General features: G+C 41.3%; 1 protein-coding gene across 4 annotated transcripts in view; it reads right to left on the bottom strand.

Moving 5' to 3' along the window:
* The window catches only part of ARID5B (AT-rich interaction domain 5B), a 172316-nt gene that overhangs the window by 12484 nt on the left and 134547 nt on the right, over positions 1–25285 (bottom strand). For all 4 annotated transcript variants that reach the window (XM_040975820.1, XM_040975819.1, XM_040975821.1 and 1 more), the window contains 3 exons: positions 24098–24302; positions 22148–22200; positions 12047–12144 (listed from right to left, as the gene is read on the bottom strand). In XM_040975820.1, coding sequence (XP_040831754.1) covers positions 12047–12144; positions 22148–22200; positions 24098–24302 — 356 coding nt within the window. The remainder of the gene's footprint in view (positions 1–12046; positions 12145–22147; positions 22201–24097; positions 24303–25285) is intronic.

The following is a 25285-nucleotide window of genomic DNA, read 5'->3' as shown; positions in this document are numbered from 1 at the left end:
CCACAAATATTTGTAGTATGGCAAAGATTTAATCAGTTTCTAAACTATAAGGGATAAAAGCAAAAATGTACCCCAGCCCCCAAGAACTCATTACACTGGAGAAATGTTTTCAATGGACTGCAACTCTAAGAATGTAGACTGGGTTTAGGTGGGTGGAAGTAATCGGGGAGAGAAGCAACATATTCATTAGAAAATCCTGGGAGATTTTTATTCTCCTTCCTGATCTACATCTAGTTTGGGATGGAAAGCTGGGCAGATAAATGAGTCTTTATTATTATCAAGATTTCACATTTCAGATTAGCAAAATGCTTATTTATGATGCCATTAATGGATCAGAAATAGGTAAGCCATCATGTATTAAAAAATAACATCCTTCCATAGGCATAAGATTTGTAGCAGCATGAGATTTTATTTTTCCCTAGGAATAATACAAGAATAACATTTTCCACCCCAAAGCAGAAACAGTAGGGGAGCCGTTTGCTATCACGGAGATTCTTATTAAATTCAGTCACTGTGAAAAGCAGGATTTTTCCCCCCCTCATTCTTCTTCTTTTTTTTTCCTCCTCTTAAAAATAAAGATGACTTAAAATCAACCCAAGTTAAAATTAACAAATCAATGGCATTATAACCTTGATTTATTAGTGCCTGAGCCAGTAAATTATCATCATGCAAGAAATTGCTGGTTTGAAAAGATTTCGGCTTTGCTAAATCTCAAGTTAAATAATGGTGCTCGGTATACTAGGTTTTTAGATCTGCCTCATCCGATATTATGAAAAATTCAATACATTTCTCCACAGCAGAAGTCAGGGGGTCAGCAAATCTATTACTGTAATGTAAGTAATCTGGCAACCTGCCAACTCTTTCTCCCTTTTATTATTTTTTTTTAAACGCCGAGGAAGATAATTTTATATTTACAAAGTCTAAAATCCTCCAGGGCGTTGCTTCTCTTTCTCAACAAAAGGCAGCAGCCTCACATTAGAGAAATGTATATCGCACATGTCCTCATGATTTGCATCTCATACAAAGGAAGAAAAGACCCTTCCTTTTTATTAGGCAACAGTCTCTTCCCCTCCCCACAAGCAGAGGAAAAATAACGTCAAATCTCATCTGAACGAGTAACCACTGATGTCTGCTGTATTGATTAATGCTTGCATGAAATGACTGAACTTTTGGGCCAAAACATTTAGCAAACAGTACTTAAGAGGAGGAATGAGAATCCATCTATGTATAGAGCCCTGAAAAATGATATTATAATAATGTCTGGAACTGATTCAAACCAGAGAGTAAGGGAGAGCAGTAAGAAAGCTTTAAGGTTCTTTTTGAATCTCAGACATGCTCCAACTACTTCATAGGCCCTTTCATGGCATAAAACCATTTAAAAAAAAAAACAGGCCTAAAGATTTGCTGGTATCCTTGGAACAGAATATTTTAGGAGCAGAGGGACATAAGATTGATATCCATGTGAGGCCAAAATGTGACTAGTTGTCTTATGCTAGGTTTTTTTTTTTTTTTTGTCGTCGCAGTAGAAAAGAAGCAACATATTGGTTCCACTGGGGCTCTGAACCTGACCTGATCCCAAACGGAGTCATTACACCTCCAAGTTGATTCCAGGACTGATACATTCCAAGCTTTGGCCAGACAGTTCCCTTCACAGCCAGAAACTGAAAATGTAACTTCACTGAGATGTGTGGGAAGCAATTTTTCACCAAATATAGAGCCAATAGAAGGTATATTTTTTTCTTTCTGAAAAAGTACATACCCATGCTACGTTTCCAACAAGCAGAAGCTTCTAATCTCACATACTGTTCAGCTCTCAAGGTGCTAGACCATGACGGAAAGAATGGCAGAGGCGGTAAGGAAGCAAATCAAAAGCCTGATACAATACATCAGTGTGCAACAGAAGGTGCAAAGGAATGAAAATGCTTCCTCAGTGAACAACACTCATTGAGCACAAGAGCAATGGAGCTGCTTTGTTTCTGCTCTTGGAAAAGCCACGATCTATCATATGAGAAGGATGGGAACTGCAGATAAAGATCTCCATTTCATGGTGGGAATGTCAGTGGAGTGGGAAAAAATACTATGTTAGTAGCCAGGAGAGCTGAGAAAGCGGCCTTTAGTGTCACTTTCTGAAAAAGAAGAGGTGAACTGAGTGTTTTGCACAGCCATCTATAGAGTCAGGAGGCATGCTAGCACATAAGTGAAGAAGAGTGAGCCTATTGTGGAAGCATCCACTTGAGCTAAGACCACAACATGGATTCTGTATGACAGCTTATTCAAGAGCTATCAAGGGTGAACCATACGGTACTCTTCTGTATTCTAGGCTACGACACCTAAAGGACAGAGAGTATAGTAATAGCAGCAACAATCGTAGTCACTTGTCTCTAGCTTTCTTCCCTAGGAGAATGATCTCAGCAGGGGCATCGCATCCTACTCGATAAGCAACAGAAGATATCTTAGAAAAGACACAGAAGGCTTTAGCACCCTCCATTTCCCCTCAAGGTGGTAAAGAATGGCTTATGAGACCTGCTGGTAATTCTGACTATAACCCTGAGTGAGAAAAAGAAAGACGTATACACTGTACTCAGATCCAGCAAGAGATCGCTGGGCTTCAACCAAGTGGTGCCAGCATGGCAGAGGGAGCTCAGTAGTGTCAGAACTAGAGCTACATGGATTCCAGGGGCCTGGGACGGAGGTATGGAGGGACGGTGGAGAGACTTCCGATTGTTCTTATATGTTGATGAAGCATTCTATTGTGAATAGTGCGACGTGTTAATTTCTATGACTACCAGGCACATTACATGCCATAACTTCAATAATTACAGAAAGAAATATCCACGGTATATTGTTATCCTCATTATGCAAATGATGAGATTAAGGTTTAGTGCTACTGGCTGGTCAATGGCAAACCTAAAGCTGAGTTTAAATGTAGATCCAGCTGCCACTGCTGATTTACCTTCCTGTCAGTAACACTGTTGTGCATCTTCACACACAGCCTAAGAAGTTTCAGTAGAAGGTTAAATGCGTTCCAACCGCCTAGAGGATTCGTTAAGAAATGAGTGTGACTGTTCTCTCAACATAGGTTAACATTCTGTCCTCTTGTCATAGGTAGACCTGTGACCTATGAGGGTACCTCAAGAAGTTTGGGGAAAATGGAATGAAAGATAGGATTATCAAGCGGGCATTTAGCCTACGTCCCACACTGGAGTGTTTGTGTTTGGTCTCCAGCTCTGGTTCCTGACTTCAGCTTCTGGCTAATGCAGACCAGGAGGCAGCAGCAACGGCTCAACTGTATCACTGTGATCCACATGAGAGACATGGATTTAGTTCTTGGCTCCCAGCTCTGGTTCTAGCCCAGGCCCTAGCCATTGTGGGTACTTAGGGTGTAAACCAGTGGATAGAAACTCTTTTACTCTTTGCTTTTAGAGAGAGGAGAGGACCTCATATGGGTCCTTTCCACAGAAGAGCAACTGATGACAACACAAGCAGCCTTCAGACTCCAGGTACAGCACTTCTCTTCTAATACACACAATAACCTTTCAATAGATGAAGTCCAACTTCATATGCATGTACTTCAAAACATTCATGGAAAGTGGAAATATAAGTTTGTTTTGGTGTAAAAAGTTGAAGTCCATGCACATACAAGGCATTCAAAAACGTTGAGGAACTGTGAGAAATTAGGTGTAGATTTCCAAAGTTTGTGCCCCCAAATAAATTTGTCTTAAATTCCATTTTGCCAAAGATACCTTGAAGTATCCTCATATAGGATGGTAAGAGAAACTCAAAAATCCTCCGTCATAAATCTGGCCTGTAGGAACTTAAAACGGTAAAGTCTGAGCTTCGTCCTGTCTCTGCAATAGGCCTGCCCTGGGCCTTGCTTCTGTGATACCTCCTGGGCACTTCAGGCAGTGCTTAGATGGGTGTCATCCCAATGCCCTTGCAACAAAGAGCACACTGAAGCAAGTGGGGAAGGATTTAAGGAAGCGAGATTTGTATGCCCCAGAGATGGCAATGCTTTCACATGCCCCTCACATTGAACATGAACCGGAAGCAGCACACAGTCCTGCATAATGCCAGCCAGCCAAGACCGATGGCAATGGGTCTTCCCAGTGAGAAAACAACAACCAACTCCAAGTCGAGCTGCACGGATACACTTCAAGTTCAGGAGAACATTAGTTCAGGAACAATAAACAAGCATAACTGAAGTGCTTTCAACATGATGTGTGCGCTGCAAATGAAAGCAGGCAGTGTCCATATGCAAAAACAGGCAAATGACTCTCAGGCTGAAGTCTCAAGCTTGCTGGATGCCAATGGTTGCAGAATTTCTGTTCCCTTCGACAATTCCCCACCACATGGATTGTTTTGGTCAAACTGTGTAACAACGTGTCCAAAAACAGAGTGTTCCAAGAGGACTTCAGTGGATGAGTTAAAGATACATTTTAATGATAAACAATTACATTCCATTCTTCTGTCATCTGATACTTTTTTTCCCCCCTTTTCTTTTTTGGAAACAGGCTTTCTGAATTTTCAATCGTTCCTTTGTGGAGGCATCTGTACTCATGTAATTGAAAAGATGTTTGTGCAGTGGTATGCTTGAGAGTACAGTTATTTAATCTTAATGATAAAGCCCCGAGGACAGAAAATCATAAGTAGAAACCTCTTGTTATTTATCAAAAAGAAAAGGAGCTAAGACACTTAATCTATTCTCAAATTTAAATTCATGCTTGATGAAAACTATCAATAAAACATGGAACTGGCAAAGATTCTTAAATGCTATAGTTAAGTTCAAAGTGGGTGGAGAGGTACATAGAAAAGAAAAAAAATGAGACAATAAAGATGCTTGACAAAGAAAAACTGCTGTTTGGCAAGCTTTCCTTTTTTTGGGTCAAACAAAGAGCTTGCTGTAGTTTACAGCATGACATATACACTTGATTAGCTGGTGCCTGAGGGTGTTTTTACACTCAACAGTGTAAACTCCAACTTGTATTAATTACAACTTGCATTTAGAGGCAAATTTAAGAATTTTAAATAGAGATTTTTTCAAAGACTGTTGTTTATTTTTTTAAAAAACAGAAACCAGTTTTTCTACTCTGGGGCCTAGCTAGGATTTTGTTTTCCTTTTTAGAAGTTTCTTGAAATGTCCAGACATTAGAAAGTTATCAGAGCATTTGAGGCATGTTGAGTGATAGTAAGTGTGAGGCTCTTGTGTATGAAATTACCTGACTGTCCTTTGGGGAGAAATTTCTTACAGATAATAAAAAGAAGCTACCGCAGGGATAGGGTACTGGCCTGGACTGATCCAAGTCCTTTTGTAAGAACAACCTCGTGGGTGGGGAAGGAGAAGCTATAGAGAACAGCAGCTAGCAGCCTCAGTCGGCTGGACTCTGAGCAACTCCTGTTTGATTCTCTGGGCTGCTGGCTCTTGATAAGGCTCAGCCAGCCCTGTGGGTTTGGGGAATTAGCGGATGAGAGTAACTGCTCGGCACTGTTGCAGAGGTGGGAACAGCAGGTGGCCAGTGGTTAGGACTTGCATGAACAAGACATGATTGGAAAGGAGACATAGGTCCCTTGATGGATTAGTTACACTATAGGTGAGGATGAACAGATTCCACCCACTGAACTTTAGCACCGGAGAGTTAGTTAAAACTGAAAGGCTAAACCATCACATATCCAATTTGGAAATCCCACCACAGACTTCTTCTGACAGCTCCTTGCTGGGAATAGACATTTCTTAAAGGAAGCTGCTCATTTCACTTGGATTGAATTTAGTTACTTCAACTCCTATTTCCTGAGCCCCTGATATGTTCATGATGCTACACTGGGTGGACAGGGGAAATTTCAAGAAAGGCGGTGTCACATGATCCTTGCCCTCAGAGACAATTTCCTTAATGTTTTTGAGTTCTACAACTTCATCATTTCTGGCAACACATGGCCATCTACCCTAAGCTCTCACCCTACCTCCTTAAGATCCAGTTCAAATTCTAGCTCCTCCGGAAAGACTGCTCATTTCAGTTGTAAATTGGCTCTTTTATGGATCCCAGTTGAACTTATTTGTATCCACTGCATGAATCATTTTTACAGCTTTGTAAACATTCAGTCTCTCATGTGTGTACAAGTCAGAGCTTGTGATGATGTTAGATAAGCCAAAGGTCACAGTGCCTTCCAGTTTTAATGAGGAGGTGGTGAGTACTAATGGTGCCATGTTGAGAAGGATACTGAGGTTGAACCTGAGCTCAATGGAAGCAGCATCACAATCTTGTAGCAATCTCTGCCATGAGTATGGTAGCATGGTTGCCTCCTCATTGTTTGCCAGCCCTGTTCTAAACCCTTTGCTTTATACCCTGTTGTTAGCCTGGAAAGTTCTCTGTGCATAGTATAAATTAAGAAACACTGAATGTCTCCTGAAGGCAACAGCAAAGGAAAAGGGTAGCTACCAAGTTACAGATGCATCCTATGCAAGAAAAAGGAGGCAGTTACTAGGAGAGGTCTTACTAACTTCAACTGTAATTGCAGGCTGTATTGGTCAACAGACCAGTGCGTGCTTCCCAAGAATGAATGTTTGACACATCTGGAATAGCTTTCAGGATTCTGAGTGACAAAAGAGCAAGTCAAGCAGGCTAAGGTCCATCAACTATGCTGCAAGGCTTCGTTGAATGGAATGGAAAGCTTTGGGGAAAAAAGAAGTTTTGTGAAGCACCTTAAAGTCCATCATGGGAAAAAAGGGAGCAGCCTATGGGTCAGTCCTGAGAGGTCAGCAGAGTCCATGGGCAGCCACAGAAAGCATTTTGCTCAACACATGGAGCATTTAGAGAAACAACTTCAGTAATGTTTGCTCTAACCTTGCACTGTTGGGCACTGAAGCACAGGCTGAGTATCTTCATGTCAAGCATAACTCAGTCCTCATGGCACCTGGAAGCCTACAGGCTATATTGTGCCCATACACATGGTTAGTGATGCTCATGTAAAATGTTTTTTGAAATGCTAGAGCCAATATGCTTAAACAGGTGATTTCACATAAAATTTATCTTGAAAAATATGGGGAAAGTTCCGAATGCTACAGATCGCATATGCTTACAGCGACAATGTCAGCTGATTCTGCTGGGCATCTGAGGCCTGGTCCCACAGTTGTTTCCATTTTCCCGTTTCCCCCACAAGCATCTGAGTTCAAGACCATGGAGGGAAGTGATGCTTCTCCATTGAAGCTAGTTCTCCAAATGCATCCATGTGATGTCAGGCAATGTTTTTGCAAAGCATTGTAAGATTCAATTACTAGAAAAACTAAATTTAAAAAGAGGCATAGCAGCTCTGTGTTCAGACGAGAGATGGTCTCCCCAAGAAACTGTTGAATTTATCTGGACAATAAGAAGCTGGACACTATGCAAAGTACATGCTTGCAATGAAAGAATTATAACTAGATTTGAACTGTAATACTGCCGTAAGGTAGAGGAATCTACCATGGGGGGAAGGTACGGGGAGGAATTGGGGGAATCCCAGAGCCTATGAGACTGTGTCATAAGATCAAATGTAACAAAAAAAAAAAAAATAGGCGTACAAAATGCAAACCCTGATAATTTATTTGATTCAGTGTACAAACTCCTCTGACAAATGTCAGTGTGAGCTTATTCACAATTCCTGCCCTTACCTTGATATAAGTTAGAAGCAAACAATTCAAGGACAGGTCAGAAAACTTCATCAGAGTAGTACTGGTCTAGCAGTTTAAAATCCTACTTGTAACTTTCTGAATTATGTATTTTTTAGCTTCAAGAATAAGAACATATGGAATCATGTCCTGGACATGAATAGAACTGTAACTCACCTTCCCTTCCCTTGGCTTTTTTCCAAGACATGATTAGCTGAGTTTCTTAGAACCCAATAGATTTTTTTTTTTTTTGGTTCTCCATTTTAAAGCACATACACATTTTATTCTAATCATGATGGCTCCCACACCCAGCCCAGCACCTTCAGAAAAAGCGGGCAGACCCTCTAGCAGGTTGTAGCTCAGATTTTGTCAGAAGGCACCTGATTTGGGTACAGATTGCCTAACGTGGGGCAAAGGAACTTGCCTCTGCCATACTGCAGGACAGCCTGATCCAAGGAATGTTTGCAGGAAGAGCGGAAGTTTAGCCTCTGAACTTGGGAATTACATATGTAAGAAGATGGACCGTAATTGCTCATTTCCTTCACAAACAAACACATTTGCTTATGATTTTGATTTCCTAAATACTCAGAAAGGGACACCATAAAGTACTTTTGCCTTAATGTGCCTTTAAAAATCTCTAATAGCAACGTCATGTGCTCCCCAGGAACAGACCATGTAATTTATTCAGGAAAATTAAAACCAGTAATCTAGTATTTTGTATAAAGATTTTTTTTCCTCCTGTATGTGCTTTAGAAGCATTTCTTCAGAAAACTGAAAAGAAATCTGCATGTGAAAACAAAGCTTTTAAAGGGAATTTCTATTCCAGAAAAATCAAGCTAAGTCCATACCATAAAAGTAGGCCTTTTTGCCTTTTTACTATTTCAATGATAAAAAGACAATGATTTGAGGCCTCTTCAGGAAAGGAGAGTTCTTCCCAGCAGAATTTTTTTGGGGGCATTTTTCCTTTGCATTATACTCTACAATAACCTTACCTATAAATTCTGAGTTTAAAAAAAAAAAAAAAGATCCAGCATAGCCACATTTTGTATGCTTTGTGGAGTTTGAGACATCTACGCAGTAACTGCCTTGTGATGGGAAAACATGAATGCTTTTTCTATTGGTAATCATCTGTAACATGAGCAATTAAGTACAGTACTAATGGACTATGGCCAGGAGCCTGGTACTAATATTAAAAACTGACAGAGATGAATAGGTTTGGAAGCAAAACCAGGCTGACAAAGACATTTTTATGAAGTGCTTGGACCTATTTGATTTAAACCAATCACGGGCAAGTTTGGACGAGTCAGTCCTTCAGCGACAATGATGCATTCACAGGCATTGTACCATTTCTGCTATGCCTTAAATAAAAACACCCATTGATTCTTTTCAACAACCCCTACTTTCATTATTCCACTCATTAATAAGGCAAAAGAGCCCAACTAATACATAAGTAACATTTACTTGAGGAACTGGCTACTTTTTTTGTTGTTGTAAAATGAAAACATTTACTGGAAATGTGAACCACACTGCATGAAAAATACATCAGTGGATAATGCATAGGAGAGCGTTCATTTCTTTTTCATCTTCTAGGAAAGCAAAGCTAAAGGGAGGGGAAGAGGAGAAGGAGTAAGTCTCTACATTACAGTGACAAGAAGGAATCACTGGATGAACTAGCGGTCCAGCAGGGACTTGAAGGTCTTCAAACCTTGCCCAGGCATTTTCAGACTAGGCATTTGCCCTCAAAGTCTTGCCCTCAAGCATGTGAACCTTCTTGAACATGGCAGCCCTTCACCAGCCTCGTCACTCCTGCTTTACCTGGCTTGGGACTGGCAACAATGAGCCAAATCTGCCATGATCGCACAGTTTTAGGCAAGAACTTTGGCCTCATCTTCAATGACAGCAGAACTCTTTCAAGTCCCTGAACATATCTAAGTTAACTCTGATTTTCTCCTGTAGAATTAATTAAAGGTCATCTCCAGAGTTGTAATTTTGATCTTTTTGACCCTATGCTTGCTCCAGATAAGAAAAAGTGGTAATGCTGACTACACACACATTCTAATAAGAATAAAATTAATGATACTCATATTTTGGTAATTAGCTACTATTAAATATTAATTGTTCACAACACCTTTTGGATCTGATCTCAATAATGTGACAGGAGTCCAGGAGGCACAGGCAGTGAAAGGAAAGGTTGAAGATCTTGGACATGATCCTGAAGAGTTCTGCTTTGACCTGGGCTCCGGGCTCTGCCCTGCTGTTGTGGGGGAAGCCACACAGGACAGTGCTCCCCAAGCTGCGTTCCCACTTAAAAGCTGCACCTTCATCTCTCAACTTAAAATCCACCCTTGGCACTTGGCTTGCTTGGCAATGCTGGGACCAGGACTCTGTACATGCATTTTCCTTGTCACCTATCTTTTTGGGAGTCAGAGGAGGGGAAGAATATCCACTTTCTTTCTGTTTAACTTGCTCTCTACAGCAGTGGCATCTCAGCCCTCATCACCCAATGGCAGTTGATTCCAGCTTTGAATTTGTTCCAACAATCCCTAACAGTTGCAGTTTACTTCTTCCAAGGCCAACCTACAAATAGTGAGCCTGAGGCCTGGGCCTAGATCCCCAGTGCTCCTCTCCTGAGCTCCCCTTAGTACCAGGACTCTGAACCCCAGCTCGGAACGGTACACTCTCTGAATCTCTAGGTGGTAATATCCTAATCCATTCTCTTCTTTCTCTCCACCCTAGGAAACCTGCAACCCCTACCTCTGTGTTAATTTAGTGCTGTTTAAGCAATCCCTTAGTGACTTCTCTTGGCTGAATACATAGTGTACCCTACCTGATCCACAGCCCAGCCAATTCTAGATTTTGAAAAGTGACACGGCTCTTCAAAATTGCTAACCTTATAGGAGGAGAACATAGCTTTAGGGAACACCAAGAATAAGAAAAAAATTTAAAAACATAACGATGTTTTGTAGTTGCCAAAGTTTATTTATATCTAATTGAATTTTCCAATTTGACTGAATGAAGGCTTTTGGGAATCTGTTCCTCCAAGAAATAATAAGTCATGAGATAATATAGTTTTCAAGCAAGCATTTTGGCATCTCATTCAATATTGACTCCATCATATTAATGTTATTCACACAACTTCTTGAGCAAACTGTGTACACACTTGTGTTCACACGCATCCATACACACACACACACCACTACCTTTATATTCTTTTGACCATTACCTATTTATGTTCAGACCATGTAATGCATTGTAATTCATTCATGTGTTCATTCTTCAACTAGATGAGTTAGTTAGCAGATGAAACATATCCCTTTCCCAAAGTTTAATTGCTACTCAATGGGCCAAGTGCTGAGTCATTTGCCCTTGACATACCTGGGGCTACACATATATGACCAGAGGCAGGTGTAGAGGTCTAGGTTAAAGTTGGAATGGTAAGTACAAGACTATAACCAGAACAATCATCTCATCTCGTAACAGTGTTTTACTTTTCAAACCAGCAAGTAAACTGGTTTGCATCCATGTGATGTTCAATAATTTACATGATTAACGTGCTCATTCTGCAACTAGGTGAGCTGGCTAGCTGTTTGTTCAGCTAACTGACGGTGTCTCAACTTCTACCTGTGGCCATTATTAAAACACACACTCTTCTGCTTGGTCTCTCAAGCTCTGAATGTGAAGCCAGGAGCCAAGTAAGTCAACATTTCAGCTGGGAAGTACCAGTTATAAGGAAGTTGGTACCAACTGGGCAAGTGAGGTGTGGACTTCAAGCATAGCCCATGGAGCTGCCAACTGGTCTTGAATGCTGTGCTTAATACAGACTGCAGTGGGGAGGACGAATATGTCTATCACTTTCACAGTAGGCTAACCTTGCCTTCACCTCTTGTTTGCGATATTACCACCTTTCTGAATTAGGCTGACGTAAGAGAACAAAGACATGCATAACTTGGCAAGAGTTTCTGGGTCAAAAGCACAGCTGCACAAGAAGAACACCAAGATGGAAAAAATAACAGCCTTATCTGGGGCCAGTTCTCTTACAAGAAATGCACACTTCTCAACATTAGCACAGTTACACGGCAATCTCTTTGAAACATTGCAGGCCTTTGTTTTCCACAAGCTCAAGGTTCTTACAGTAAATTACTACTAAGTAACCTATGCTTCTGGAGGGAGATAAAGCATTGTCAGGCAGGTGGTCATGGGAAAAAAAAAAAAAACAAACTAAAAGAACATCTAAATTTAGCCCCTGGAACCAGAGAAAGACTAGAAATCACAAGGTATGATGCAAAGTCAAATGCCAGAGAGATTTCCTAAAAGGTCTTGGTAATTTCCTGTCTTCTCCATGACTAGAAGCATCTTCCAATTCACACACTTGTAATTAAGAGAAGACTTTCCAGGAAAGGGGGTTCTTACCTTTCATAATGTCTGCGGGTACAAGTGGCGGCGCTGGTGCTCCCAGGATTACCGCCTAATTCATCATAAATATGTTTCCATTGGCGGCGGGCTGTTATCTGAAAAAACGGCAATGGGAAATTCAATCGGGCATCCTGAGAGATTCGTGGTGCCAGGCTTCAATATATATGTAATAGTCAGACGAGAATAGTCTGTTCTGACAACCCAGGAACAGACAAGTCCACATGAGTATATGGGGAGGCTTATAGCTTTCTAGTGAGTTTTCACTTGTAGTGCTTTTAAAAATAATAATCAAAATGAAATTTTACTTTTTGGCTGCCTGTTTTGTCACTCTGCATTTTTACCTAATGTACCTCTCTAGATATTCATGTACCTATGTCCCTAAGGGTCCCCAACTCCTTGCCTTTGTATCATGTGATAAAGTTTCAGAATAAACTTTCGCTAAACTCTTAGTTTTTCAGCTTAAATGAATCAAAATGAACACTGAGTTGCCTGAGGCTTGTAGAAACAGGTGGCCAAGTGTGTCGGTAAGAGGACACTTACCAAAGGTGCTTTTGTGTCCTCTGATTAGTGAACCACACACAGTGCATGGCCTACTTTCAAAACTAAATCAAAGTTAATACATAGATTAATTAAACTGATTAAATTGGTTGGGGAATTTGCAGTCATTTAAGATTATATTTTTATGCCAGCTCTTCTAACCACCAAAACCAAAACTAAATTCTGAAACTGTACATGTTCTGTTTATTTTTATTCTCTCAGGTCAGGAAACTGGGATATTGATCAAATCCTACGACATGAATATATTCCATCTTTTAGATGCTTATTATGTGTATTATTGTGTGGATGAAATTAAAACAAATGACTTGTCATATACTAAACTGTATACTTGGGTGCTTTCCTTTAATTTTATTTTTGTACATAAATTAAGATTTTATAAAATAACAGATGCAGTGATCTGGCAAATGATGGACGTGCGGACATCAGTTAGTTGACTACATCTGAGCAGTTATGCACTTTGGTTGAACCTAGAAAGACAGAATAAATTCTGAGGCTCTTGTAGAGCTTTCTAGAAGGAACTTGAAGAGCTTTCTCTTACTGGAATGTGTAGGGAGGAATTGTGGAAAAGGTGCTGTTGGCATTCTAAGCAGTCAGACTAGAAGGTTTCTTTTTGAAAGCTCAGAGCTGCTAGCTGAGTTCACCAAAGGGCTAACGGCAGCAATGGGGGAAAAATTTTCAGCTTGCCATGGGAGCACTGTATCTGTAACTTAAGGAGGAGGAGATGGGTAGTAAAATATTATGAGGTAAATGGTGCCTTTTCCATTTCAAATGCAAGGAACCCCTTAATTTTCACAAAGGTTTCTCAACAGACTCAAGTAGGACCTGGAGACAATGGTAGGGTTACATTATTCAGTTTCCCATGAAGGATTTTTGAACCAACTGGTTTCTATAGTTCACATTCGACAGAAGTGCCTCTTACATCTGATAGCAGGGGTACCTGGCTACCTGAAAATAAAAGCTTCCTTATTTTTAGCTTGGTTTAGATGATAATCAATGGTTTCAAATACATTTCAAAGCACTCAAAATACATACTTCGATAATTATTTTAGACCTAATTGCAATCTACCCCCCACTGATAAATGATAGAGCCTTGGAATGATCTATTTGAGGCTATTTACTAAGCGAAGGACAATGAATCTCCACCGCTGCATCTGCCTAAAGAGACCTCCTGAAAAGCCTCCATGCTCCCCTCACTCAGATGAGGGACCACCAAAGGACCAGTCAACAGCAGCTCCTGAAATCGCCACCCTGTCACCTATGCCTCTTGTGGGCACGCTGCTCTACACGGTCTACAGGACTTTTACCTTCTTTCTATCACTTAATCTTCCCATAGCCTGTGGCTTGTATTCATCCACGAAGAAGTTAGACTCAGAGAGGTCACATGACTTGCCAAAGGCACACATCCTCAGAGTGACAACCAGGACTCATCTGTTGTCTTATGTCTCAGGACTCATTGGGTCCCTGAACAGACAAGTTTCTGCTATCTGAAAGCATGCAGGATGACAGGATGAAGAGCTCATGCTTATGGCAGGGCATAACAGAACTCTGGGGGTCTCTTCCTTTAAATAAGGCAAATGACTGTGGCAGTCACAGTGCTTCTTAAGAGGGCTCAACTTTCAGCTTTGGCTCTTTCCCTAGGGGCAAACATCTAAGGGGAGGAGTCTGGTTAATAGTGCTCTCTCAAAGTGCAGAGTAAAGTCTACAGGTAAGGCTCCTTTAACCTGACTGCTTAGCTTGGTAGTTAGAACAGAGCTTGTGGGCCTGGCACAATAGCCTAGCTGCTAAAGTCCTTGACTTCAACGTGCCAGGATCCCATATGGTTGCTGGTTCAAATCCCTGTGGCCCTGCTTCCCATCCAGCAGCCCTGCTTATAGCCTGGGAAAGCAGTAGAGGATGGCCCAGAGCCATGGAACCCTGCACCCGCAGGGGAGACTCGGAGTTGCTCCTGGCTCTTGGCTTTGAATTGGCTCAGCTCCAGCCATTACGGTCACTTGGGGAGTGAACCATCGGACGGAAGATCTTCCTCTCTGTCTCTCCTCCTCTCTGTATACCTGCCTTTCTGATAAAAATCAATAAGCCTTAAAAAAAAAAAAAAGCAGAGCTTGTATCTATGCTCACCACTGAGGCACACATAATCAGATATATCAGAATCCACCTGCTTACTCATGCATTCAGCCATGAAACATCTACTGAGCATCTTCCGTTTTAGGTGACATGCCAGGAGCTGGGATGTCACAAAGAAAAACAGATTCAACCTCTAAAACTAATGCATTCTAGGGGACTTCCACAAATAAACACATACACAAACAAAATCACTGTGAAAATGTAATGAACTAAGAGACCACTGTTGAACTAAGAGAACATTTAATATGGGAAAACTGACCTTGTCTTCCTCCTCCAACCTGCCATCTACACAAGAGAAGGCCCTGCTAAATACGTGGTATCACACAAATGAGAAGATTGCTTTCAGAAAAAAAATAATGAGCTGTCAAAAGGAAGAAAAAGCTACTGCATTCTAGGTGAGAAACTGTGGCAAGAGGAAGCAACATCAAGCACCAATGGGTGCAACCTGTGCCGCTGGTGAAAAACCTGTGTTAATTCCTGAGGTTAGTGGGTTCTGGTGTTTCCACCCAATTTTTACAGGGAGGGATCATCTTGATGGAAGATAGAGCTGGGGCATTAAGGTAAGTGGTCCCTTCACTGACAGCAGATGAACCAGGTCTCTTACAAATATTGTGAATCATAAACTATGCTCAGTGCTCAAAACTATTCAGTTTTCCTGAGCTTATCTAGGTCTGGTCTCCAGATACAGTTTTAATGCTGACTGTAGACTCCCAGGAAAGGGACATGTAAATCTTGCTGTTGTCCGAGTTCATAATGTATCTCAGAGCCTGATAAGGAGACAGGAAAGGGCTTGGGAATTTCTATCGCACTGACTCAGCTGTGTGTGACTCTATCCCTGATGTTTTAGTTGTGTCTACTTCGCGTTTGCTTAGAGTATGTCTTCTGTTGTCCAGTCCTTTCGGGGTGTCTGATAGCTATCAAACCCTCTCTCAGAGCAGACACTGAAGATGCTTGTACCCCAGGCTAAAGTACCTGGCTGTGAGTGCTGGCTTTGGATGCTCGTTCCAGTTTCCTGCTAATGTGCATCCCGGAAGACAGTGGTGGCGGTCCACGTGGCTGGGAGTCCTGAATTGTGTTTCTGGCTCTCAGGTTTGACCTCAGGCCAGTGACAACTGTTTGAGACTTTTGAGAGGTGAACCAGCACATGGGCACTGTCTCTGTGTCTGTCTGTCTCTCTCAAACACCCAGATGAAAATAAACAGAAAAATTCCAAGTCTACGTGGGACAAAACTAATGTCTGTCCCAATCCTCAATAACTGGAATATTTAATTACAGGTGGGAATATTCCGATCCACAGTATCACTAAGTCTGAGTCCTCCCGATGGCCTTCAAGTCTCAGTGTGGCCTTCTATTATATTACACTGTCAGATACACAAAGACCTGATAGCTCTTTGCATCCTAAAGCAGGTGGCCAGGTGCATCCAACAGCTATTTCTTTTGGATGATGTTGCCTCTTTTCCCATTTGAGGTTCTCACTTAGTTCACTGGGGTTTGTGACATCATTACTGACCATTGCTGACCATTTCAGCGCACTAGCAGAGTACAGGAGCACCGAGTTGGCTGGAGAGGACGGAGGGAACAGGTGGGATGCTACCATGCAAGGAAAGACATGCTATTGCTTTCAGGAGCCCAGAGTGCAGTAGGAAGCATAACCCCAAAGCATCACCACAAAGGAAGATGGATATCTGAGCAGTCCACATTCAAGTAAAATAAGCCAAACTTGGAGAGTGTGAAACTTGATCTCACTATGAAGATACCTGAAAGTTACTTCTCTCAATGAGCTAATATCCCAAGAGTCCTACGGGAAGCCTCCCACATCCATTATATTCACAAAGGTTCCACCACATGTAAATACAGAAGTGTTCAGACTGCTGTTTAATAAACTCACATGGTTTATTAAAGGCAGCATCAAACCTACTCTCCATTCCACCAAGCTCGGCCAAGAAAATAAGCTGGACGAGTGGGAAAGGAGCTTATTTCTTCCATGATTTTACTTGATGAAAATACCCTGTGCCTTTAGAAACATTTTTGGAAAAATACTCTTTTAATCCAAGATGTGGTCTTGGGGCCTTGATTCCTTTGTCTTTTTGGTTGCAGGGATTAAAAAAAAAAAAAAAAGAAAAAAAGAAAAAAACTCACAAAATCTACTATCTTTTTTTAGCCACATGAGGAAACAACCATCAGAGATTTTTAGGGCTTCAGCACATGCAGTGGCTAAGGAACAGGTGGGAAATGTGCAATCCAGGGAGGGCAGCCTGAGCACAGCATGGCTGGGCTGCTCCAGCAAGAGCCTCCTCCTCAGGCCACCTCGAGGGCGGGCTGAATTCAAGGAAGATGACTTTTTTTCCTGGTAGTACTCCAGGAACTGGAGCCTTTCAAAACGGCATGACATCATCTTTGGCCTCCAGAATTTTGAATTAAGCCAGAGGCTGTCTGTCCAGAGAACTTGAGTTAGATTCAGAGGAGTCTTGGAAACGATGTCCAAACCGGAATCTGATGTCAAAACCTAATCCTTTCAGAAACACGACAAGCTATGTCTTCGTCCTGTCTTGTGAAGCTGGGTCAGGCAGAGGTGGAAAAAGGGGGTGCTCCCTGATATTCTTAGAAGGCATCACTCTTAAAGCATCCTCTGACTCCAGGATACAAGTTGCTCAAGAGCCATTTCCCTACACTACCTTCTCTCCAAACACTGCCTCTGGCTTGCCCTCAAATGGTTAGCCAAATGAAAATCACTTTAGCAAGCCTTTCCCTCTCACTGTGCTGTATCCTGCTCAGACCCCAAGGCACCCTTACAGCATTAACTGCTTCCCCAGCTGCTGAAATGAGGGTCCCTGTAGCTTGGCAGCAATGTCTGGTCCAGTTCTGCCTCTTCTACAGTAGGTGATCCGTGCTCTAATGTGTTGGGAAGGCAAACTTTAGTATATGACTGCAAAGGAAGGATCTGCACATCCAGTCAATCAAAATGCCAGAAGTCGGTTCCACTCAGTACACGTATGATCTCTAAATCTAAGGAGGCGAGACTACATTTCCAGCAAACGCAGAAGAGGCTTGTATATAGTTATTAGTCAAATGTTATAAAGGCTGAAAATAAAACTTACGCTCCTCTTTTTTTTTTTTTAAATTCAATTTGAGGGTTATGAAGGACTGAAATGAAATAATCCATAATCCACAATTCAAACCAGAAGGTTTGGAATAGTTTATAACCACAAACAAAAACAAGCCAATTAAGATGGCCTCTTTTTTTTTTTTTTCTATAACCAGAAGGGATTCCAGAGAGATGTCTTTATTTGACTGCAAGTTAACAGCAGCAGCAACACAGCTACACATTTCACATTGCAGTTCTTTGCTATTGCTTCATATTTACATCATCTAGATTTCTTGATCCATCTCTTACATTCACATGCTTTTCTCAGGAATCCGATACAATCTCAACTGGTAATTAGTACATCTGATAAGGCTTAAAGAACAGACTGACAGATGCTACAAAAGAAGGTAGGCTCTTGCATCCTTTTTCCAAAACATTATGTGAAATGTGTTGAAGGCATTTTATGTATGCAAGAAATCCCTGGGAGTGGAAGGCACCAGGAAGGATGAGGTATAAACCTCCTTCCTCCCAGTGATGCAATGGAGGATGAGACAGAGTACAGAGAAGTCAAGGAAGTCAGAGGCTGAGCCCGTGCAGCTCCTCTCATTTTCTCGGGCCTCAGTTCTCGCATTTGTGAAATACAGGTGTGAAATGGAGCAAGGCAAGCATCTCTTATTTTGCTAAATCTAACTCAGAAAAACAACAACAACAACAAAACACCAGAGGCCTGCTCTTCCTCATGTGAAATGGAAATACCTTGCTGAGTCCCAGCTTAGATCATCACCTTAGCAAACGGAAAATGCTCGTCAGAGACACCGCTCTCCTCTCCAGTCATGGAACCATTCATTTCTAGCATGTTTCTATTGTAACAGCAGAAAAGCCAATCTCTAAGCTTTGGTACTTGACTTACATGAAGGCCACTCTTCCTTTCATTTTATTTGAAAGCAGAGAGGACAGAGACAGATAGAGAGAGCAAAAGAGAGAATCTTCCGTACACTGGTTCACTCTGCAAGTGCCAATAATAGCCAGGACTGGGCCAGGCCGAAGTAGGAGTCAGCAGCTCCATCCGGGGATCCCAGGTGGCTGGTAGGGGCCTAAGCACTTCACCTGCTGTCTCCCAGGGTACACATTAACAGGAAGCTGGATTGAAAGCAGAGTAGCCAGGACTCAAATGACACACTCCAAAAGGGGATGTGGGAGTCCCAAATGGCAACTTAAGCTGTGGCACCAAATGCCCAGGAGGCCACAATTTGGACCTAAGTGCTATGGGGACGGTAGGCCAAGTTTTAGTAATCCTTCTATCGCTTTTAAGTAACAACATTTCAACAGTTTAGCAGAAAGCATTCTTAGATTCTTGGGCCTAAGTCTCACACCAGAGTAAATAAGTCTCAGGGTTGGGGTTCAGTCAGCTACTTTTGAAGTTCCCCATTGAAACGTTTCGCTCTGGTGCCCGGGCAGTCTCCAGGGCCCATTGCTCTGAAAGACTCTCAGATCTCCCTTGAGCGCTACAGGACACGAGACTGCACTGGTTTCTGATATCAGATCATCTTGGAGATACTCGTCCTTCAGCAGCTCTGTGATGACAACGTTAAGGCCTCACATGCTGGAGACTACTGGCCTGACTTCAAACCTGAACCCTTACCAAATGTCTCACTCTTTTATTAGTTTAAAAAAAAAAGCCAAGAACCAAAGACATTCTATTTTAGGAGATGCAAAAGCTTAAACGAGGAATAATAGCAAACTAGTTCCTACAGGGCCAAGGGACAGCAGGAAGCATTTAGTCAAGATGGCAGAAAGACCAGGCAGGGTGTCTCCCAAAATCCCCTATCTCCAGTGAAGGGAATCAGAGTGCCTTCCTCCCTACCCCAAATGTGCCACTCTGGCAGAAGGATCCATTTGAACTGAAAAACAATAGAGAATCAACAAATGAAGAGTTTCTGTTCTCTCTTTCTCTGCCCCAAAGCAAGGCATGCCTCTCCCTTTGTGTGTGTTGTCCCCGCCCCCTTCATCCTGAAAAACCAGAAAAAGAAGGGCGACTCCTATCACTGCAGATAAAGTCACCTTCTGCAGTCCCTAGTGCTTCCTAAATGGCTCTAAGGCCTCCTCAGTTGGCACCACCTCTTCCACCCTGCCCTGTGAAGACTCCATTCCCCCTTCCTGGTCCCCTACCCCAGCTACCCAGCAGTCTAGTTCTAGTGACTAGACTATGATTGATTCGATTCCAGCACTATATATCATGCCCACTTGACTCACTACCATTTTCTGAATGACCATGGTCCTCCATGTCTGTTTTATCCATTCCCCAGAGTTTGCTCATATGGTACTACTGCCGTCACATCTTCCTTCCCTGACCTCTATCTGGGGGAGTCTTTCATCTCCACAGAAAATGACCTTTCTCCACTTGGTCCAGGATTATAATGATGGCCTCTCCCAACTGGTGGGCGTCTCAAGCACTGGACCCCCTGGCCTGGTTATTTTGCCCCTCCTGGAATGTCTATCAGAATGCCTAGTACATATGAGCTATTGAGTAAGCGTGTGGTCGGGTGATTTCCTGATGATGTGCTCACTCTTTCACGTAATAAAAGAATCTGTCGTATGTGTGCAAGGATTCCACACTCCTCCTCACATTTAGCGGAGGTTTCTTCTGTTCTCTACACCAACTTGCTGTTGCATTGAGGGTGCTGATGGGGTGGAGAGGATCTTTGTGAAGTTACAGAAGTTACAAAAGCAGGAAAAACTGATTCTGTTAAGTATTCTGGCACACTCCCTATCAGTGAATAACAAAAAGTTCCTGAGTTTAAAAAGACATTTCATAATATTGCGCAATGTTGTGTAGCTGTCCATAGTCATAGTTCATAAAAATGTGTGTTATTATTCTCAACACTAAGTTAGACTTAAAAGTCTAAGCTATGAGGTTGACTCCTAAATTTATGAGACTAAGTTATCTTTTTCACTTGGCTAGAGACTATAATTAGATTAAGATTTTGCAAAACTGTGAGTACAGTGGCAAGGAGTTCATATCTTAGTCCTATTTATGGACCCAATGAAGTGAAAAATTACAGCATTTACATTACATAGCACACTTAATAAAACAAATATTTCAAGTAAATTCATGTTTATGATAGGTGCATTTTATGGGTGGTTCATGTGAATATCATATTTCTTTAAAAATATGAATATATATCCATCCCATATATTAAATAAATATTTTTACATGCACATATTCTGGAAACAGAATTTTCTAGACAGCACTCATAGGATACATCTCTACAGTAACTACAAGATTATCCAAACACTTAACACTTGCTGCATTTTTCCTGTCCCAAATCCCTGAAATCAAATCTTTATAATAGTTTATAGAACAGTGTGCTTTATCTGGCAAAAAACGCTGGTTATTATGCTTGGGCAAAGATGTATTTTATTTTCTTGACCCTGTGTCTCTTGTTGTCATTTTATTCTGATAGAGAGATATTCCAGTTTACTGCTTAAGGAACAAAAAAATAATTTCTTATTCAATTGCAGAAGAAACTGCACAACCTAATCTGATCATTGTGTGGATGAGAAAAAATTTCCAATGACGACATCTTCCTATGTCAATTGATTTCATTGCAGATGCCGTCTACGTGTGCTGGATTAGTGCAGCTCTTTCTTCTTATTTCAAGATCTTAATCTGAGTTTGTTGCTCTCACATTTTATTGGTTCAAAATACACGCTGTAAAAATCCGTGGCCATCACATTTTCCTGTGGGCTAAAAATAACCCACTCCTGTCAGTTAGAATTAGCTGATAAAGAGTGTCAGAGCTTGTCCTGAATAAGTTTGATAACTTCCTGTTTACTCAGCACTGACCCTTGTCTAATAAAGCTGCTTTTGCCCTAGAATGAGAGGAGATTCTGCTGCATTCTATTCCTTAATGGCCAATCCTGATTACTTTTGAAAGCCTTTAATACATTTCCCATATTAGACATGAACAGATGTCAGGTATGTTGCCAAAAGAAATTTCTTTTATGCAATCTTGGCTTGTTGTACAATAATAGCCCTTTCTCAACATGGGAAAAAATTACAGACCCAACTAATTTCCCTGACAGGGGAGAGTTACATATGTTTTCCACTTGTAGTTTTTACGACAAGTTTACAATTTTGCCAAACCTGGAACTAATTGGGACTGTTTCCAAAAGCAGCCCAATAAACCCCCAAAAGTGTAGAGCCATTCGAAAGGGCAGCCAATGGCAGTTTGCTTTTGAATTTTTTACATTTCAGTCAGTGTGTGTGTGTCGGGGGGAGGGGGAGTAAGATTGCAAAATTATTTCATTTAAGTTGCTTAAACACTTACTGTTTCATATCCTCCCAGTTTTTGAGCAGCTTGAAACATAGTCCAAAGGTTAACTGTTAGAGGGACAATAAGTATTTAGATAAGCATTGCATTAACATATTTCCAAGAAATGTCAATTAAAACATTCTTTTCAACAAGAAAAAAAAAAAAAAACACACTAATGTATCCCAGAGAGCTAAGTTCTTAGAACTCAATTCACCAAAGGGCGTTCAACAACAGAACCTATTACCATCACTTGAAATATTTCTTTAGGAATAGTCACAGAATTATAGATATGCTTCTAATTTTAGATTAAAAAAAAACCAGGGTTTTAGTCTTATTATCAACAACAGAACAAGCTAAAGAAGAGCATCCTTGGGGAAAAGAAAAGTATTTCAGAACTGGGCTTGGTCATGCTCAGCCTTTAGAAAGAAGCCATTCATTCAGCAATCCTAAGTTACACTTCCTTCAGATAAAAATCCATAAATAACAGCCAGTGTAATATAGGATTACTTTCTTAATAGAATGGCTGATGGCAACATTCTCCTAAAAGCTTTCCACTGTATTTCACAGCTGTGTGATGCCTTGCAATGAGTGGGAGGCTGTTTTACTTGCAAGGAAGCAGTGAACCACATGGAAGAATTCATTCATTCACAGAGCCATTGAGTCAGGAAACCTCCCATCCTCTAACTTGTTGGTGTGGTGTTGTAAATACAGTTTTGTTCAAGCAAATTCTTTTTACAGGTTCAAGTGTATCTGCACTGTGAACCAACCAGGCTCCATTGCTAGCAAGCCTGTTCTTTTACACCAACTACCACAGATTGCAATGGATTCGATTTTTTTTTACAAGAGGGGAAAATTGAACTTCAGGTAATTCCTTAGAAAGGGAAATGAATAAAATGAAAATTGGAAGGGGGAAAAAAGGCTCTGTGACACAACATGTTCGTAAAGCCTCATTGAACCTTGCACTATTTCAAAGCTATCAAGAGCTCTGCCTCGGCCTTGATTTAATCTGAACCAATGCATAATGCAACAAAGCTGTTCATAGTACATTAATTTTACTTCTATTTCAAGCAACCAGTTTTCCGACAAACATTGTAATCATTCCTAGTTATATAAGTTTATAATGGCTGCGAGTGTTCTCTTGCAATCAGTGCCAATTGCTATTAGGTATGTAAATTGTTATGTAAAACATACAGGTTTGACATTCTTCATCAAAATGACACATGGTTTTAATCTAGGGTGATATGTTTGGAGAAAATACTGTTTCAAGCCAGAGGCTCATCGCTCTGTGCACCACTCAATCCAGACAGAGGCAAAACATACACTCATTTGCGAACTCAGGGCAAGATCTCGGCTTTCTTTTATTATTATGATTGTTCTGGGGAATTCTCATCAGTGGTGAGATCCTGCTCTCCTTACATGGCAGAATATTGACATGTGCATGTGAAAGTAACACACAACTGGTTGGTGTTCAAATCTGTGCCTTTCTTGTTTCCTCTGGAGTCAGAATTTTGCTATCTTTGAACAAATTGGGGGCTTAGGAAATGTGTTTTCTCTTGGTGGTTCTGTCCACCTTTAAATTTCCTCTTTTGCAAAGCTGTCTGTTCCCAGGCCACATCTGTGCCTGATAAAGCTACGTCATATTATTATCTCACAAGAAAGGCGTTGCAGACACTGGGAATTGACAAAACAGAAAATGAGAAACTTTCAACATGTCTATTTCCAGTCATAATCAGTGGATTCAAGCCTATAAATATCTCACTGCAACTGTCCCAGAAGGGAACAATGTAGCGGAAAGAGGCAGGGAAAGAATTCTTGGCTGGGCTGACTTGTAGATTTAGTATAAACAGAGAACACCATCCCTAGATTAGGACTTCAACATAATCCTCTGTCCAAAAAAACTTTTTTTCCCCATGCAAGGAATCTCAGTAATTTTTATATTTCAGAAATGAAAACAAGTATACTTACTCTGTTTGAAACCTAAATAGGGTATCCGCTCTATTGGTGTCTTCCTTTCTTTCATGTATTTATAAAGTGCCACCAGGAAGGCCTGTTCATCTGCCCTGCACTCCTCACCAATGGCAAGCTTTGGTTTTTCTTCATTGGAAACTTTTTTACAGTTATTATGGTTATTTTTCGGTTTGGTCAAGGCTGACCTGGCCTCACATTTCACCTGGAAAAGAAAAAAAAAAATACACCTTTTCAATTCAGGTGGGATTCTGGAATGTGACAGTTCTCACAGGGTGGGAAAGATGACATTGGCCCTGAAATCGAGGTGCCACAGAGTGGAGATGACTCCCATTAGGATATGCTGAATTCCTGCAAGGACCACATACTAAATACCGCAGGCTTTAGAGTCCCACAGTCCTCAACCATAGGCAATACATAAATAAATGGATGTGCGATTGGGTCCCAATAAAACTTTATGGATAGAAGCAGAGAACCAATGGGCAATAGTTGGCTGAACAATGCCCGCTTCTTCAGATTCTTTATTAAGTATATTGATGTGAAATTGGAAATTGTGTTTGCATCTGCTTAGCCTCGTGACATATTTTCCACAAGGGCACCATCAATCAAAGATCTTGAACAACCCCCCCCCTTTTTTTTTTAAGAATTCTCCCCATATTGTACACTTTGTATCAAAAGGAAAGGTGTGTTTATTGCTTCCTAGGATATTCACCAACTTGCTCCTCTCTCCAGCAAACTGGAGCAACAAGCTGGCCTCAGGAATGCCAGCAAGCTCTCTGCTGTCACCTGAGGGTGATGCCCGCAAACACTTTAAGGAGGAATACAAGTGAGCCCACTCGCTAGTGAGGACGTGTTGCTTTTCAGGAAGTCCTGGGATTATAGTAGATGTACACTTGCCACCAAATAAAGTGTAGGGGTCAGCTCAAGCCCAATGAGAGTAAGTGAAAAGCTCCATAATTAAAAAGTCAATGGTGGCAACTGTTCCAGATGTTCTGCCTTCCAGAGTCAGGACGGATGTGAAACTTGGGCACCGAGTGGCTCACCTCACATCCCCCCGTCGCTGCCATGTTCTACAAGAGGCCTTTGATGGCTGTTAAATAGAACGCTAAGTTGCTGAGCTATTTTAATTGTAAAAGGGGGAAGTACAAAGGGTCAGACTTGGAGTTCAAGTGTGCCCATGGGGAATGT

The sequence above is a fragment of the Ochotona curzoniae genome, unplaced genomic scaffold (assembly GCF_017591425.1).
Source record: "Ochotona curzoniae isolate NIBS_2020 unplaced genomic scaffold, NIBS_Ocur_1.0 contig_2692, whole genome shotgun sequence".
Lineage (NCBI taxonomy): Eukaryota > Metazoa > Chordata > Mammalia > Lagomorpha > Ochotonidae > Ochotona > Ochotona curzoniae.
This window is presented reverse-complemented; position numbering and strand designations above follow the sequence as displayed.